General features: G+C 42.5%; 1 protein-coding gene across 3 annotated transcripts in view; it reads left to right on the plus strand.

The window, feature by feature from the left end:
• Window positions 1-13202, plus strand: part of SAE1 (SUMO1 activating enzyme subunit 1) — a 68639-nt gene that overhangs the window by 24938 nt on the left and 30499 nt on the right. For 2 of the 3 annotated variants that reach the window (XM_069457028.1, XM_069457030.1), the window contains exon 6: window positions 7772-7877. In XM_069457028.1, the coding sequence (XP_069313129.1) occupies window positions 7772-7877 (106 nt within the window). The remainder of the gene's footprint in view (window positions 1-7771; window positions 7878-13202) is intronic. The other variant, XM_069457029.1, reaches the window with a different exon arrangement.

The raw sequence follows: 13202 nt of genomic DNA on the forward strand, positions 1-13202 counted from the left end.
AGTTAATTTTTTTAATCTTTTGTAGAGATGGAGGTTTTGTTGGTTGTTGTCCAGGCTCAGGTGTATATTTTTTAGTGTAGTTCATGTTTGGGGTTTAGGTTCTATTTGGATCAGGTACAATAATTAAATTCATTTTATAGAAAGAAGCGGGAAAGGGATCAGAAGACAATGGTTTCTGTGGCAAGTGTTGGAATTTGAGAAGGGAACTGTGTGATGGGGAAAATAAGATGAAGGGGCCAAAATCGGCTGAGTAGAACTCACAGGAAAGGCATCACCAAGCCCATATTTACTCTTTGCTTTGTAGATTAAAAGTTGAGAAAGAAAAACAGCTGGTCAGAATGTAGAGTTAAAATTGCTCTAAAGAGGGGATTCTAAAGAGTGCAGAAACCACAAAAGAGACTGCAGAAAACCACAAAAGTGGAACTCTTAGAGTTTCCAGCAAGACAGCGTTGGAGGTTTTCTTTCTCTTGCTTTTTGTGTTTGTATTGGAATAGTTTGATGCTGTAAGTGTGATACAGAGGAATTATTAAGCCCTAATTTTAGTGTCTATTCACAGGACCATAATTATCCAGAGTGAACCTTGGTGTTTTGGCCAAAACTTGGGTCCTTTTCTTTCTGTCTTTCTTTCTTTCCTTTTGAGGCCCAGTCAAGCTTTATCTGAATAGCTCCGTGAGTTTGGTGGGGGGGAGATAAATTGTTAACAAACGGAGGAGTACAAAAGCAGCTTTGTGGGTGCTGTCAGTTTATAAATCACACCCTCTTACAAGTGTGACACTTGGCCTTGGTGTGAAGGGTTTTATGGCTTACGGGCCTTCTCTGATTGAGGCAGGTCTTTCACATTCAAATAGGGAGAGCTCAGCCTAGCTTTGTTAGCCATTCACAGCTGGAAGTTTCCCTGGAGTCAATTCTGATGGTGCACACTGGGGTGGATCTGGAGACCTTTTTTGGGAGCCACTTTATCTTGCTATGAGGAGAATGTGGGCAGCCCAGGCAGGCACTCTGCGACCTTCGCGTACCATTCCTTAGGGCTCTACAGTCACAGAGCTTTTTGTGCAGCCTCTTCCTACATGAAGGTATCAAAATATTCCCCAGCTGACATTGTTAGTCAGCTGTTATACATGGACAATTCAGGCTTGGATTCCAACCCTGAGCCCTTAAGGTTGCGAGGCATTCAGTGCATTCCTGGTGACAATCCCTGGGATTCCAAACCTTGTCTTTGTGCTGCCTCACCAGGAGCCCTCTGAGAGGACTAGGCTGAACTGGGTTTTGGCCATGGCGTTGCCACCTTGTAATATAATAATAACACGCCTTCTCTATTTGGGCAGAGATGACCCTGTGATTTCAAAGTTTTTTTCCTACTCAAAGATTCCTTGATTCAGATTCTGCCCTTTTGCCTAATTGTACAGAATAACTATTTGGGTTGTGCTCAGAGTGCAGGATGGGGGTGGGGAAGCAGCCACTTCCTGTTTCCTGTGAAAGGTTTCTGGTTAGGGTTCCCTTCCCCTCCCCCCTTTCCTTAGGTTTAACCAAATGTTGTAAAGCCACTATCTGCTTCAAGGTACACATTGTGCTCCTAAATTAGAAATGTTAAAAAACAAAGAGGAAAAACAGAGCTTGTGGTTTTCACACCCTCGAGGAAGATACTGGGCCTTTCTAGCACCTGTGTGGTAGGAAAATGCCTGGCCCAGAGAATAGGTGCTCAGTAGTTTGTTTGCTTCCTTTGGTGTCCAGAACTTGTGAGACAGGATTCATCAGAGTCAGGTCTTGGGCACAAGTGTGATACCGACACTACTGTGCATCAGATAAAGGAAAGAGCAATGAGGTGGTGGGGAGGAAGTATCCAAAAAGATTTCTCAGAGGAAGAGTTATTTGCGTTGGCATGTGAAGGGCAAGCTTGCAAAGCAGTAAAGCCAGAGGAAATAGAATAAAGAAAAAGAGTCACTCTGGCTTCCCTTGTTCCAAAACAGCCAGCTCTTTCGATGATTACAAAATGCCTACTATGTGCAAGGCACTGTATGGGTGTAGGGAAGCACATCTGGTCCTCTTGTCTTAATCTGCAGCTGATGGAGAAGCTAGGAGAAATTAAACGACCTGTCCAAGGTCACACAGCTGCGGAAGAAGGAATAGGCAGGGAGAAGCCTAGACAGTGGGTGAGGGCACAGGCTCTCCTTGCCTTAACAAGGGGAATCCCCGTGGAGTTTCTAAGGTAGTTTGACATTTTCTGAGAATGGTGGGGTAAAATATGTCAAAATCGGGATAATTCTGGAAAACCTTTAGTATAAAAGGCCACTGTCATGGTCCCATGTTCACATTTCTTTATTGTGCCTTGTCTGTGTTGTTAGGGGGCTGCCAGAGATGATTAGATGCCTGACAGTGGTTACTCTCCGTAATAGCTCTTTAAAAATTAAACACAAAGTAGGATGTGTTCATAACGTGCTAAGAAATACAGATTTAATTTTACTTCTGCTCCTGAAATAGTAGGTGACTAATTCGGGGTACTGTTAATACTCTTTTCATGAATTAGTTGAGAAATTCCACAGTAGAGAGGTGATTCATTCTTTTGATTCCCTCTTTCTGAGCCTTTTGTTGATAGCGCTCATCCTCCTCTCATGCCCATCAGTAAAGAAATAGTTTAGTGCTTCCTCTTCATATGGCACCTTTATTTCCAATGCTCATCACACTTGAGATTACTTGTTGCTGTCTCTCCCCTTAGACTTTAAGCTCCATAAGGGCAGGGCAGTTTCGTTCGCTGCCAGACTTCCACCCTGGTGCCTAGCATAGTCATATTCAGAAAATGTTTGTTCAGTGTAGTTGTGGCTATCACTGATGATTGGGGTATAGGTATAGCATGGTAACTCTGGAAGAGATTATTGTAATTTTAAAAAAGAATTTTTTGAATTAACTTTCTTTGTTATTAGGTAAATGAATTAACCTTATATATATTAGTTCTCATAGTTTAGGTTATTTGAGCTGAGAGAACAGAATTCTGAAGAAGACAAGGGTGCCCAGAAATATTTAGAAGCAATCAAGTTGCCTGGACTGGAACTCCTGGGCCAGAGAGGTTCAAGACCCTGCCAGATACCAGAATCGTTTGGTTTGGAAGGGTGGGAATAGGGTAATGCAGGGTACAAATTTGCAGTTTGGTAGAATACTGATAGCAGGTTTTCCAGGTAGGAGAGTAAGTTGGAGTGGGGAGTGCTAGAGTGGTGTCATGTCTCACAGGGGATAAGTTTCTGGGCTCTAGGGGTGAGGGGGGAAGTCTCCCAACATCTCAGCATAGTCTAGTCTATGTTTTTGTATTGTGATATTTGATGCATAAAGGAAGACATGCAGTATCAGTGCAAGTCAGGGGACATATCAGCAAAACAAACACTATCCAACTTTAAAATTCACGCACATATTTCAATACTTTTGTACTGATCCATGTGTTCCTTTTCTATCTTTTCCCTGTTCTCCCTCCTCTGCCGTTATCAGCTCAGTAACCCCAGGGCTGCTGGTACGTGTGTGTGGTTTAAAAAACACCTGGAAAAGGCAGATACAGCCCTGCTTGGCTTCCTGATCTATCATGTGTTTGTAAATCTAAACAATGAAATAGAACTTATTGTGCAATATTTTAGGCATAAATCAAGGGTGATATTGTTAACCACCGTGGACTCACTACCCAATTTGAAGCATCAAACATTACCAGTGTAGTTGAGGCCCTCTGGCTATCTCTTCCCCAACAAAAGTAACCACTATCTTCAATTGCGTATCTCATTCCCATGCTTTTCTTCTTACTACATATGTATGTATTTCCAAGCAATATATAGAATTGCTTTCTATGCTTTTTAACTTCTTAAAAATTGGTTGCATATTGTATGCATGCTGCCACCTGCTTTTTAAGAGCAGCAACCTGTTTGTGAGGCCATCTGTTTTATACGTAGTTCTAGGGCTTTACTATCCATTATGGTGGCTACTAGCCACAGGTAGCTATTTAAATTAAATTAATTAAGATGAAACAAACAAGAATTCAGTTTCCCAGTCTCACTCACTAACCACATTTCCAGTGCTCAGTAAGTATATGTGGCTATTGGCATTTGCATTGCACAGCATAGATTCAGAATGTTTCTATCATTGTAGCAGGTTCTCTTGGATAGCACTGCAGGGCACTGTCATTCTCTCTCTATTTCTTATGTGAATACATTACTATTTACTTATCTATTCATGTATTGATGAACATTTAGGTATGTAAGTTTTTGCTATTAAAAATTGTGCTGCAGTAACCATTTTGTGTATAAGTATCTATAAATAATCTCCTTGGATAACTGTTGATTTCTCTAGGGTATATACCTGGGAGTAAAATTAGGATAAGGGTATCTTCAACTTTACCAGACCCTGCTAAGTTACTCTCAAGAAGTTTTATCAATTTATATTCCAAAAACAACAGTATGTAATAGTAACATTTAGTAACTTCAGTCTTTGTTGCCACTCTGCTGAGTGTGAAAACTGTCTCTTGACAGTGATTATCACTTGTTAGAATGCTTTTGAAAGTTTTTGGATGTAGGGATCTGCAGTTTTGAAAGTTGTTTAAATTGTGATTTACATTCATCTTTATGTCCGGAACTATATCACCTGTTACTGATGTTTAGCCTGATTTAAAAAGTAAAATAAGCTGGGCGCGGTGGCTCACACCTGTAGTCCTAGCATTCTGGGAGGAGGCCCAGGCCGGTGGATCATTTGAGCTCAGGAGTTCGAGACCAGCCTGAGCAAGAGCGAGACCCTGTCTCTACTAAAAATAGAAAGAAATTATATGGACAGCTAAAAATATATATAGAAAATATTAGCTGGGCATGGTGGTGCATGCCTGTAGTCCCAGCTACCTGGGAGGCTGAGACAGGAGGATCCCTTGAGCCCAGGATTTTGAGGTTGTTGTGAGCTAGGCTGACGCCACGGCACTCTAGCCTGGGTGGTTAAAAAGTAAAATAAGCTCATAATCCCAAATGTGGAAAATAAGGAACAAGTTGAGAAAATGTGAATTCTACTGCCCAATACTAACATTCCATTCAGTATTTTTTCTATGTATATACATAAGAAAATTGGGTACTGATTAATATTTTAATACGTATATGATATATACATATATAGTCAGCCCTCTGGTTCATTGGGTTGCACAATTGTGGATTTGACCAACTGTGGATCGAAAATATTTGGGAAAAAAATTTGTGTGTGTACTGAACATGTACAGACTTTTTTCCTTGTTATTCCCTAAACGATACAGTATAGCAACTGTGTACACAGCATTTACATTGTATTAGGCAGTGTAAGTATTTAGAGCTGACTTTAAGTATATGGGAGGAAATGTGTAGGTTACTTGCAAATACCCTACCATTTTATTTCAGGGACCTGAGCAGTCCCAGACTTTGGAATCCTTGGGAGGCCCTGGGACCAGTTCCCTATGAATACCGAGAGACAACTGTACATGTGTATATATTATATATATGTACATGGTTTTGTCTTTTGCTCTTTTCACTCAGTAGTTGTTCATAAGCACTCCAAATCTTCACATCTACAATGGAGAATGTGATTTTAAGTGGCTGCATCCATTTTCTTCTTCTTGCCTCACCATAATGTTTTACCAGTTTCCTGTTGCATTGCTGTTATTGTACTTTCCTACTTTTCTAAATGGCTTCTCACACCGTAATTTGATGGTTGGTAGGCTATGTGGAGAATTCATCCTTTATATTTACTCATGGGCTTCTTTTTGGCAAATAAAAAGCAGGTTGAATCCTTTCAGCTCACACGTATTTATTGAAAGTCTAGTCTATTCAGCACTATCCCTTTCTCTGTGGTCCCTTCCTGAGGAAACTGACACACCCATTTGAGGAGAGGAGGTCAGTTAATGCTGTAAGAGGGCTTGTTACTAGTGTTAACTGGACTATCAGACTGAAGTCCTTAAGCCCGGAATTGTCAGGGAAGGAAATGGATAGTGGAGGGAAGTGGGTCAGGATTCTAGGCAGAGGGATACAGGAGCTGAGGATGTGGGGAAGTGGAGGCAGTGGGGAAGTTACCTGAGTTAGTGTGTTCACTCAGTGACTGGTGAATGCCGCTACCTGACAGACACTGTGGGGTACCTCCACTGAAAGACTCTTCCTTCCCTGAAAGCACTGTTGAATATGTTTTCTCCTTATAAACTCAGTGTTGGTGGGGTGGGTAAGCCAAGTATCACCTTCTGCATCCGTCCCGCTACAGATGTGGTGACTTGGTTAAGTTTAGTTTTTTTAATTGTTATGAGTGACAGTAATAGGCTTTGGGTAGTCTGAACCAAAAGGGGCATTAATTGGAGTGCAAGAAGCCATGAATAACTACTGTCATCTGAGAAGGGTAATAAAGACTAGGGCCCCTGGGGAACCCTGGAGGCAGTAGAAATTTGTGGCCTTTCCCTTTAGAGCCCTATCATTAATGTGTCTCCTTACTCTAGCTTTCACATTCTCAATTCCCAGGAGAATCTGATTGGCCTGACTGGGGCCGTGTGCCCACCTCTGGCTGTCACCTGTGGCTGGAGGGTTAGTGCACATTACAGACAGGGCCACTGGAGGCCTCCTCCAGATCTCCAGATACCAGGAAACTGCCTGCCACAGACAGGCCCAAGAGAAGTAAATTAACTTGCCTAAGGTCATAAGCAAGATGCAGAACTAGGAATAGTTCTGCCCTTAGACGCAGGCAGAAAGAGCCTCTATCCTTGCACCCAGTGTACTAGAAAGTCACTGTATGGTGTCTTGGAAATGTGCCCACCCAGAACCTGTACCCTTTCCCCCCGACTCCTAGACTGCACTCTGGGTACCTGAGACCCCTGGAATCTATTGCCCAGACAACCCCAAGCTTACTTGCCAGGATTTTTTGTGATCTTCCCTGGTCTGCCTTCAGCATGCAAACCTTACCACAATGTCCAAATGCCTAGACCTAAGGAGTGGATGTTGGTGAGGAAGGATGAGCTGGGTGGCCCACTCAAGGAAAAGCCTCTTGTAGTATGGGACAGTGCCAGAGGTGGGAAGAAAAGGTGGCATGGATAGGGGCCAGCTTTCCCAGTTTGCCTTGTTCTGGCACAGAACTCCCAAGGAGTGTGAGTTCCAAATTTGATCCAGGAGGCCTTGCAGTTGTTTATAAAGGAGGTATATTTGTCAAGGAAAGAGAATATAATATACTTTATATAACAGCTTTTGGTATGATTTATAACAAAGTATGTAGACATGATATATGGGTCTTTAGTTATACTCTTTTCCCAGGCCCTGAAAATGTTAGCTAACAGGGAAGCCTGCCCGGGACCAAGATTCTAAAACACAACTCCCAAACCCCCATTAATCATATAGTGGCCTAACATATCACTGGATTCTTAGCATTGCTCGTAACCAGGCAGACGAGACTCTGAATTGAACTTTGGGTGGTTTTTGAAACCTGGTTAAGACTTTGTTTCATCAACCTGATGGTATTCCCCAACTGTACTGCTAATGGCTTGATCTATATTTTGAGCCAGAATAGAACCAGGTCTTTAGGAGCTTAGCTCTGTCTTCCTTCAGTGCAGGGAGTCTACGTTGTCCATCACATTGTCCCCAGTGCCCAGAGGAGCACATAGTAAGTGCTCAACAAGCATGTCTTGATTTGAGTGGGTAGCATCCTCTTTTAATGATCAGTAGACTTTAAATAATGAAATTTCTCTGAGACAGAGACAAGCTACTGCCTTGTGATTTAAAGCTAGAATATTTTATCCCTAATCGGTTCTGCCTTTTCTTAACAGAAGATAGTCTTCTGCCCTGTTAAGGAAGCGCTGGAGGTAGACTGGAGCAGTGATAAAGCGAAGGCACAACTGAAGCGCACAACTCCTGATTACTTTCTCCTTCAAGGTGAGCACTCAAAGTAGACCTTCCCCAGGGAGGGCTTTGGCTGTGATTTCTGCAAATGTGGCTGCAGAGTCCACATTGTTTTGTGATGTTTGCTCTGAGTTGAATTCCTCATTAGCTGGTTGTCAGTGACCTCCTGAGAAATGCAGGGTGAATGGGGATGAAGCTCTTCCTTGACCTCTGGGTTCTAATAACTTGCATTAGACCTGCCCTCTAAAGTTGATCCTGAGATAATAGTGTCACAAATCAAGCAACTTCTCTTCACCATTTCTCCCTCTTCAGAATTCTTTTTTGGCCTCAAAACCAGCCTCACTCTCATGAAAGGTGGGGTTTTTTTGTCCTCTCATTTAAGTTAATGAGCTACTTTTCAGTCCATCCTTTCTGGTGCTCAGGGGGCTGTTAGCTAAGTATTAATTAGCCTATCAGTATTCTTCCTGTGCCTGGCACTTTTAATTTTTAAAATGTTGTTTTAGAAATAATAATTACAAACAATGAGTGCTTAGTGCAGATCATTGGGGGTAGGTACTATTATTAATACTGTCTCTAGTTTACAAACAAGGAAGCAAAGGCACAGAAAGATTAAGGTTACCCATGTTCTCAAGATCACATAGCAAGTAAGTATAAAAGTAACTTGTAGAAAATACCAGAAAATCACAAAGAAGAAAAAAATTGCCTTGACATTTTTGTGCTTTGGGATTGTGCTTTCAAACTTTTTTTTTCATGTCACGGTACATGTAGCACAATATTACACAGGATACTAGAGTCCCATAGCCAGCTGTGCCCGCCCCATCTGTCCGTTCCAAGGCCTGAGAGAATCAGTTTCTCTGCTTAACTGTGTCCCGTTTGTAGGGATACATTGTGGTAGAGAGGTGTGGCTTTTATTTAGTAAATGTACAAAGCATCTTTTGGTTGCATTCAGATGGTCTTCAGCCCTCCTTTCCTCAGAGCGTGAGCTGTATGCCTACCTCCTTCCTTCCTCCCTCATGCAAACTCCAGGGGTATACCCCCGACCAGTCAGGACAGATGGTTGCTGTATACGGTAGTTAAAAAATTCCTCCCTCCCCAAACTGTGTGTGTGTGTGTGTGTGTATTTCAAAAGAAATATATAAAACTTCCTTAATAACTAGTAAGAAGATCAGATTAGACTACAAGTTTTTCTTTATATTGTGTGTGAATAAATCTTTTCCCATTCTAATTAATGGTGTTAACAAGATGGGGGGCTATGGAGAGTTGGACGACGAACCTTCCCCCCCCCCCCCCCCCCCCCCCGCCGTCTTTGAGACAGGGTCTCCCTGTGTCACCCAGGCTGGAGTGCAGTGGCCTAGTCATAGCTCACTGTAACCTCGAACTCCTGGGCTCAAGCAATCCTTCTGCCTCAGCCTCCCGAGTAGCTGGGACTACAGGCATGCACCGCCATGCCCGGCTAATTTTTTATATATATTTTTTAGTTGTTCAGATAATTTCTTTCTATTTTTTAGTAGAGACGGGAGTCTTACTCTTGTTCAGGCTGGTCTCGAACTCCTGACCTCAAGCGATCCTCCCGCCTCGGCCTCCCAGAGTGCTAGGATTACAGGCGTGAGCCACTGCACCAGGCCACAATTCAGTTTCTTAAGATGAGGAAATAGAGACCCAGAGAGGCTGTTTTGCCCAAGAGAAGACAGATTGTAAATGGCAACGGAAGTAGGACCTGAACAACGCAGGTCTTTGAGGTCTAATTGAGTACTGAGTGAGATACAAGGTAATAAGAGCATCTAGCTTCCATTCTCAGTGCTCTGTGTATTAGCTCGTTAAATTCTTGCAACATCCATAGGAGGTAGCTGATGTACCCCACTTATAGATGTTTTTAAAAGCCACAGACTGATGAAGACCAAAGTATTGTGACTGTCCCTACACTCTTGGAGCTGGTCATTGAGCAGAGGAGGCAAAACTAATATTCTGGAGCAAAGTGAATATTTAATGCAGCAGCTGCTGACCATCACCCTCAGAAGTTACAGGGGACTGCAGGGTGGCTCACACCTGTAATCCTAGCACTCTGGGAGGCCGAAACAGGAGGATTGCTTGAGGTCAGGAGTTCAAGACCAACCTGAGCAAGAGCGAGACGCTGTCTCTACAAAAAATAGAAAACTTACGTGGGTGTGCTGGCATGCGCCTATAGTCCCAACTACCTGGGAGGCTGTGGCAGAAGGACCATTTGAGCCCAGGAGTTGGAGGTGAGCTATTATGATGCCAGTGCACTCTAGCCAGGGTGAGAAAGTGAGATTCTGTCTCAAAAACAAACAAAAAATGTTATAAGGGACTGGAGGAGTAGACAACTCGTTGAGGAAGAAGCACTAGCTTTAACATCATGACCCACATGGCAGGCAGTGATGCACAGTTGTTGAGGACAGGAACAGTCAAAACAGACCTGGCTCTGCCATTGTTTTAGGTGGGTGATCTGAGCTGCTAACTTAAATTGCCCGAGCCTCAATTTCCCCCTGCAGAGGGCAGTGTTAGTAGCAGTTCCTTCAGAGGGCTTTGTGAGACTTAGATGGTACACACACAAAACACCCAGCACAGAGCAAGTCCTGGAAAACTGTTTTGTCTGTGAAGATTTGTGCTTTTTTTCTTTCTTTTTTTGTTATATACACTTTGCAACTAGTTGTAGAAGATTTGACAGTGACTCAATTTACCCTTAATTCCATCCTTCAGTAGATATTATTATCATGACAACAGTTCTAGTCTAGGGCTTTGGATATGGTGATCAAAACTGTATTCATACTTGCAGATGGTGATTTGGGGAAAATAAATTTTTTAAAAATAATAAAAACTACGTTCATTTGTTAATCATAGAATTTTTTTTGACATGGTGAAAAGCACATACAATTTATCATTATAACTATTTTTAAGTGTACAGGGCAGTAATAATCATAGAATTTTAGGAGGAGACAACCCCACATATTGTCTAGGCCAAGTATGACAAATACGTGCTTTCTTTCCATTCTTCCTTCCATCCCTCACTCCATCCCTCACCTGTGAAGATGTGGCCAGAGGAGCCATTATCATTGGCCACTGTATCTAAACCATCAAGCCACTTTCCCCATGGCCTCAGAATCCTTCAGATAGCATTGCCTGCAGCCCGTGTCCAAACTTCTCAATGCTAATTAGGACAACTCTCTTTTTATGATAAAACCGAGACCTATATGGGAAGTGACTCTGCATGGTTGTACAAATTAGTGATACTCTTAGGTCTAACACCCAAGTGTGCTGAGTCTTCAGGGTCTGGTTCTTTTATAGCACACACAGTGCCCTTCCTGATTTTTTGTATAGCAAACAGAACCTTTCTTGGCCATTTCTCTTAGCAGCAGATGACAAGTCCCAACCTTTATTATATGTTATCACATGCATATTGCCTTGTTGGTCTTTCTGAGCTGTTAGGTCTTTCCAGAGGTACTGCAAACACTACAGGGAGTGTTCCACATACAGTGAGCACAAAAGCCTGGTTTCCTTTCTGTTGATGCATACTTGGTTAACTCCTTGAACCACCTGTTAGACTATAGGTTACAGAACTAGAGGGAAATGACCCTTATGATCTCTGTGCTGGGTTATCGCCATCAGCTGAGAACCCTCGGCTTGTAAGTATTAAGCTGACTTTCTATGGGTATATCACCTTATTCTTATATTCAGAGAAGTACTCCCTCCCATTTTCTGCTTGGCTGTTCATATCACTGAGATTCTCTTGGAATTTGACCTCATTGGATTTATCCAGGAGAGCATAGCAGCTTCCACATGTGAAGTTACCTTCTGCCAAATATACTTGCCACTAATTATCTTTGTGACATTGGACAAATAAGTCAACTTGTCTCTTTAGGATCTTGCTTACTCAGCTATAAAATGATAGATAGGATTGAGTTAGCTGACCAGTCTCTAAAGTCTCTGCATTCTAAGAAGTCAGTGAATCTAATGAAATATAAGTTCCTTATTATGCCTTCTCTTTCTGCATTTTTATTTAATTATTTTTTTATTTATTTTTTTTGAGACAGAGTCTTACTCTGTTGCCCAGGCTAGAGTGCCATGATGTCAGCCTAGCTCACAGTAACCTTAAACTCCTGGGCTCAAGTGATCCTCCTGCCTCAGCCTCCCAAGTAGCTGGGACTACAGGTGTACGCCACCACGCCTGGCTAATTTTTTCTATTTTTAATAGAGACAAACTCTCACTCTTATGCAGGCTGGTATCGAACTTCTGAGCTCAAGTAATCCTCCCACCTTGGCCTCCGAGAGTGCTAGGATTACAGGAGTGAGCCTTTGAGCCCGGCCTAATTTTTATACTTTTAACATTTTTATTGAGGTAATATATTAAGGTTTAAAAAATTATTTCATTAATTCAAACAGGCGATCCTCCAGTTAGTCACAAAATTTGGTTGTAGTTAGAATCATGTTCTCATGACAGCTTATTGTAATTGTCAGCCATAGTGTTAAAGGTGCAGTCCAAATAGAGGGATGGACAGTGCTGTGTCATGGAAAAGACACAGGCTTTGGAGACTAACAGGCCTGAGCTTGGATCACAGCTCCCACTGTAATCTCAGCTGGGGTAACATTTGGTGTGTGAACTTTGGATCCTGGATCCTGACCTGTTACAGGGGCTAAGGGAGAATCCCACTTTCCCTTAGCTATAAAGAAGTTAGTGTACTAGTGATTGTGAAAGGTGTTAGTGCCAGGGGCGTGGCTTTTTTTTTTTTTTTTTTTTTTGAGACAGAGTCTCGCTCTGTTGCCCGGGCTAGAGTGAGTGTCGTGGCGTCAGCCTAGCTCACAGCAACCTCAAACTCCTGGGCTCAAGCAATCCTCCTGCCTCAGCCTCCCGAGTAGCTGGGACTACAGGCGTGTGCCACCATGCCCGGCTAATTTTTTCTATATATATTTTTAGTTGGCCAGATAATTTCTTTTTTTTTATTTTTAGTAGAGACAGGGTCTCGCTCTTGCTCAGGCTGGTCTCGAACTCCTGACCTCGAGCGATCCACCTGCCTTGGCCTCCCAGAGGGCTAGGATTACAGGCGTGAACCACCGCGCCCGGCCGTGGCTTTTATACCATTTTCATTTTCCTCTTTGGCTCTCTTCTGACCATTTTATAATCACATATTGAGTAGTACCAGGAAGGGTTTTTAAAATCAAGGTTTAGTACATTAGAAATGAATGTAATTAAAAACTGGCCTTGATTTTGCCTGCTATAAAGTTAAACCTCAGTAAAATTCTCACTTCAGGATGTGGGGTGACTTTGGGGAATAATCCAGTATGAGTGGTAAACTTTGCAGCCAGTATTTTTTTTTTCCATGTTTATGGCACCTTAGCGGTTAT

The sequence above is a fragment of the Eulemur rufifrons genome, chromosome 24, assembly GCF_041146395.1.
Source record: "Eulemur rufifrons isolate Redbay chromosome 24, OSU_ERuf_1, whole genome shotgun sequence".
Lineage (NCBI taxonomy): Eukaryota > Metazoa > Chordata > Mammalia > Primates > Lemuridae > Eulemur > Eulemur rufifrons.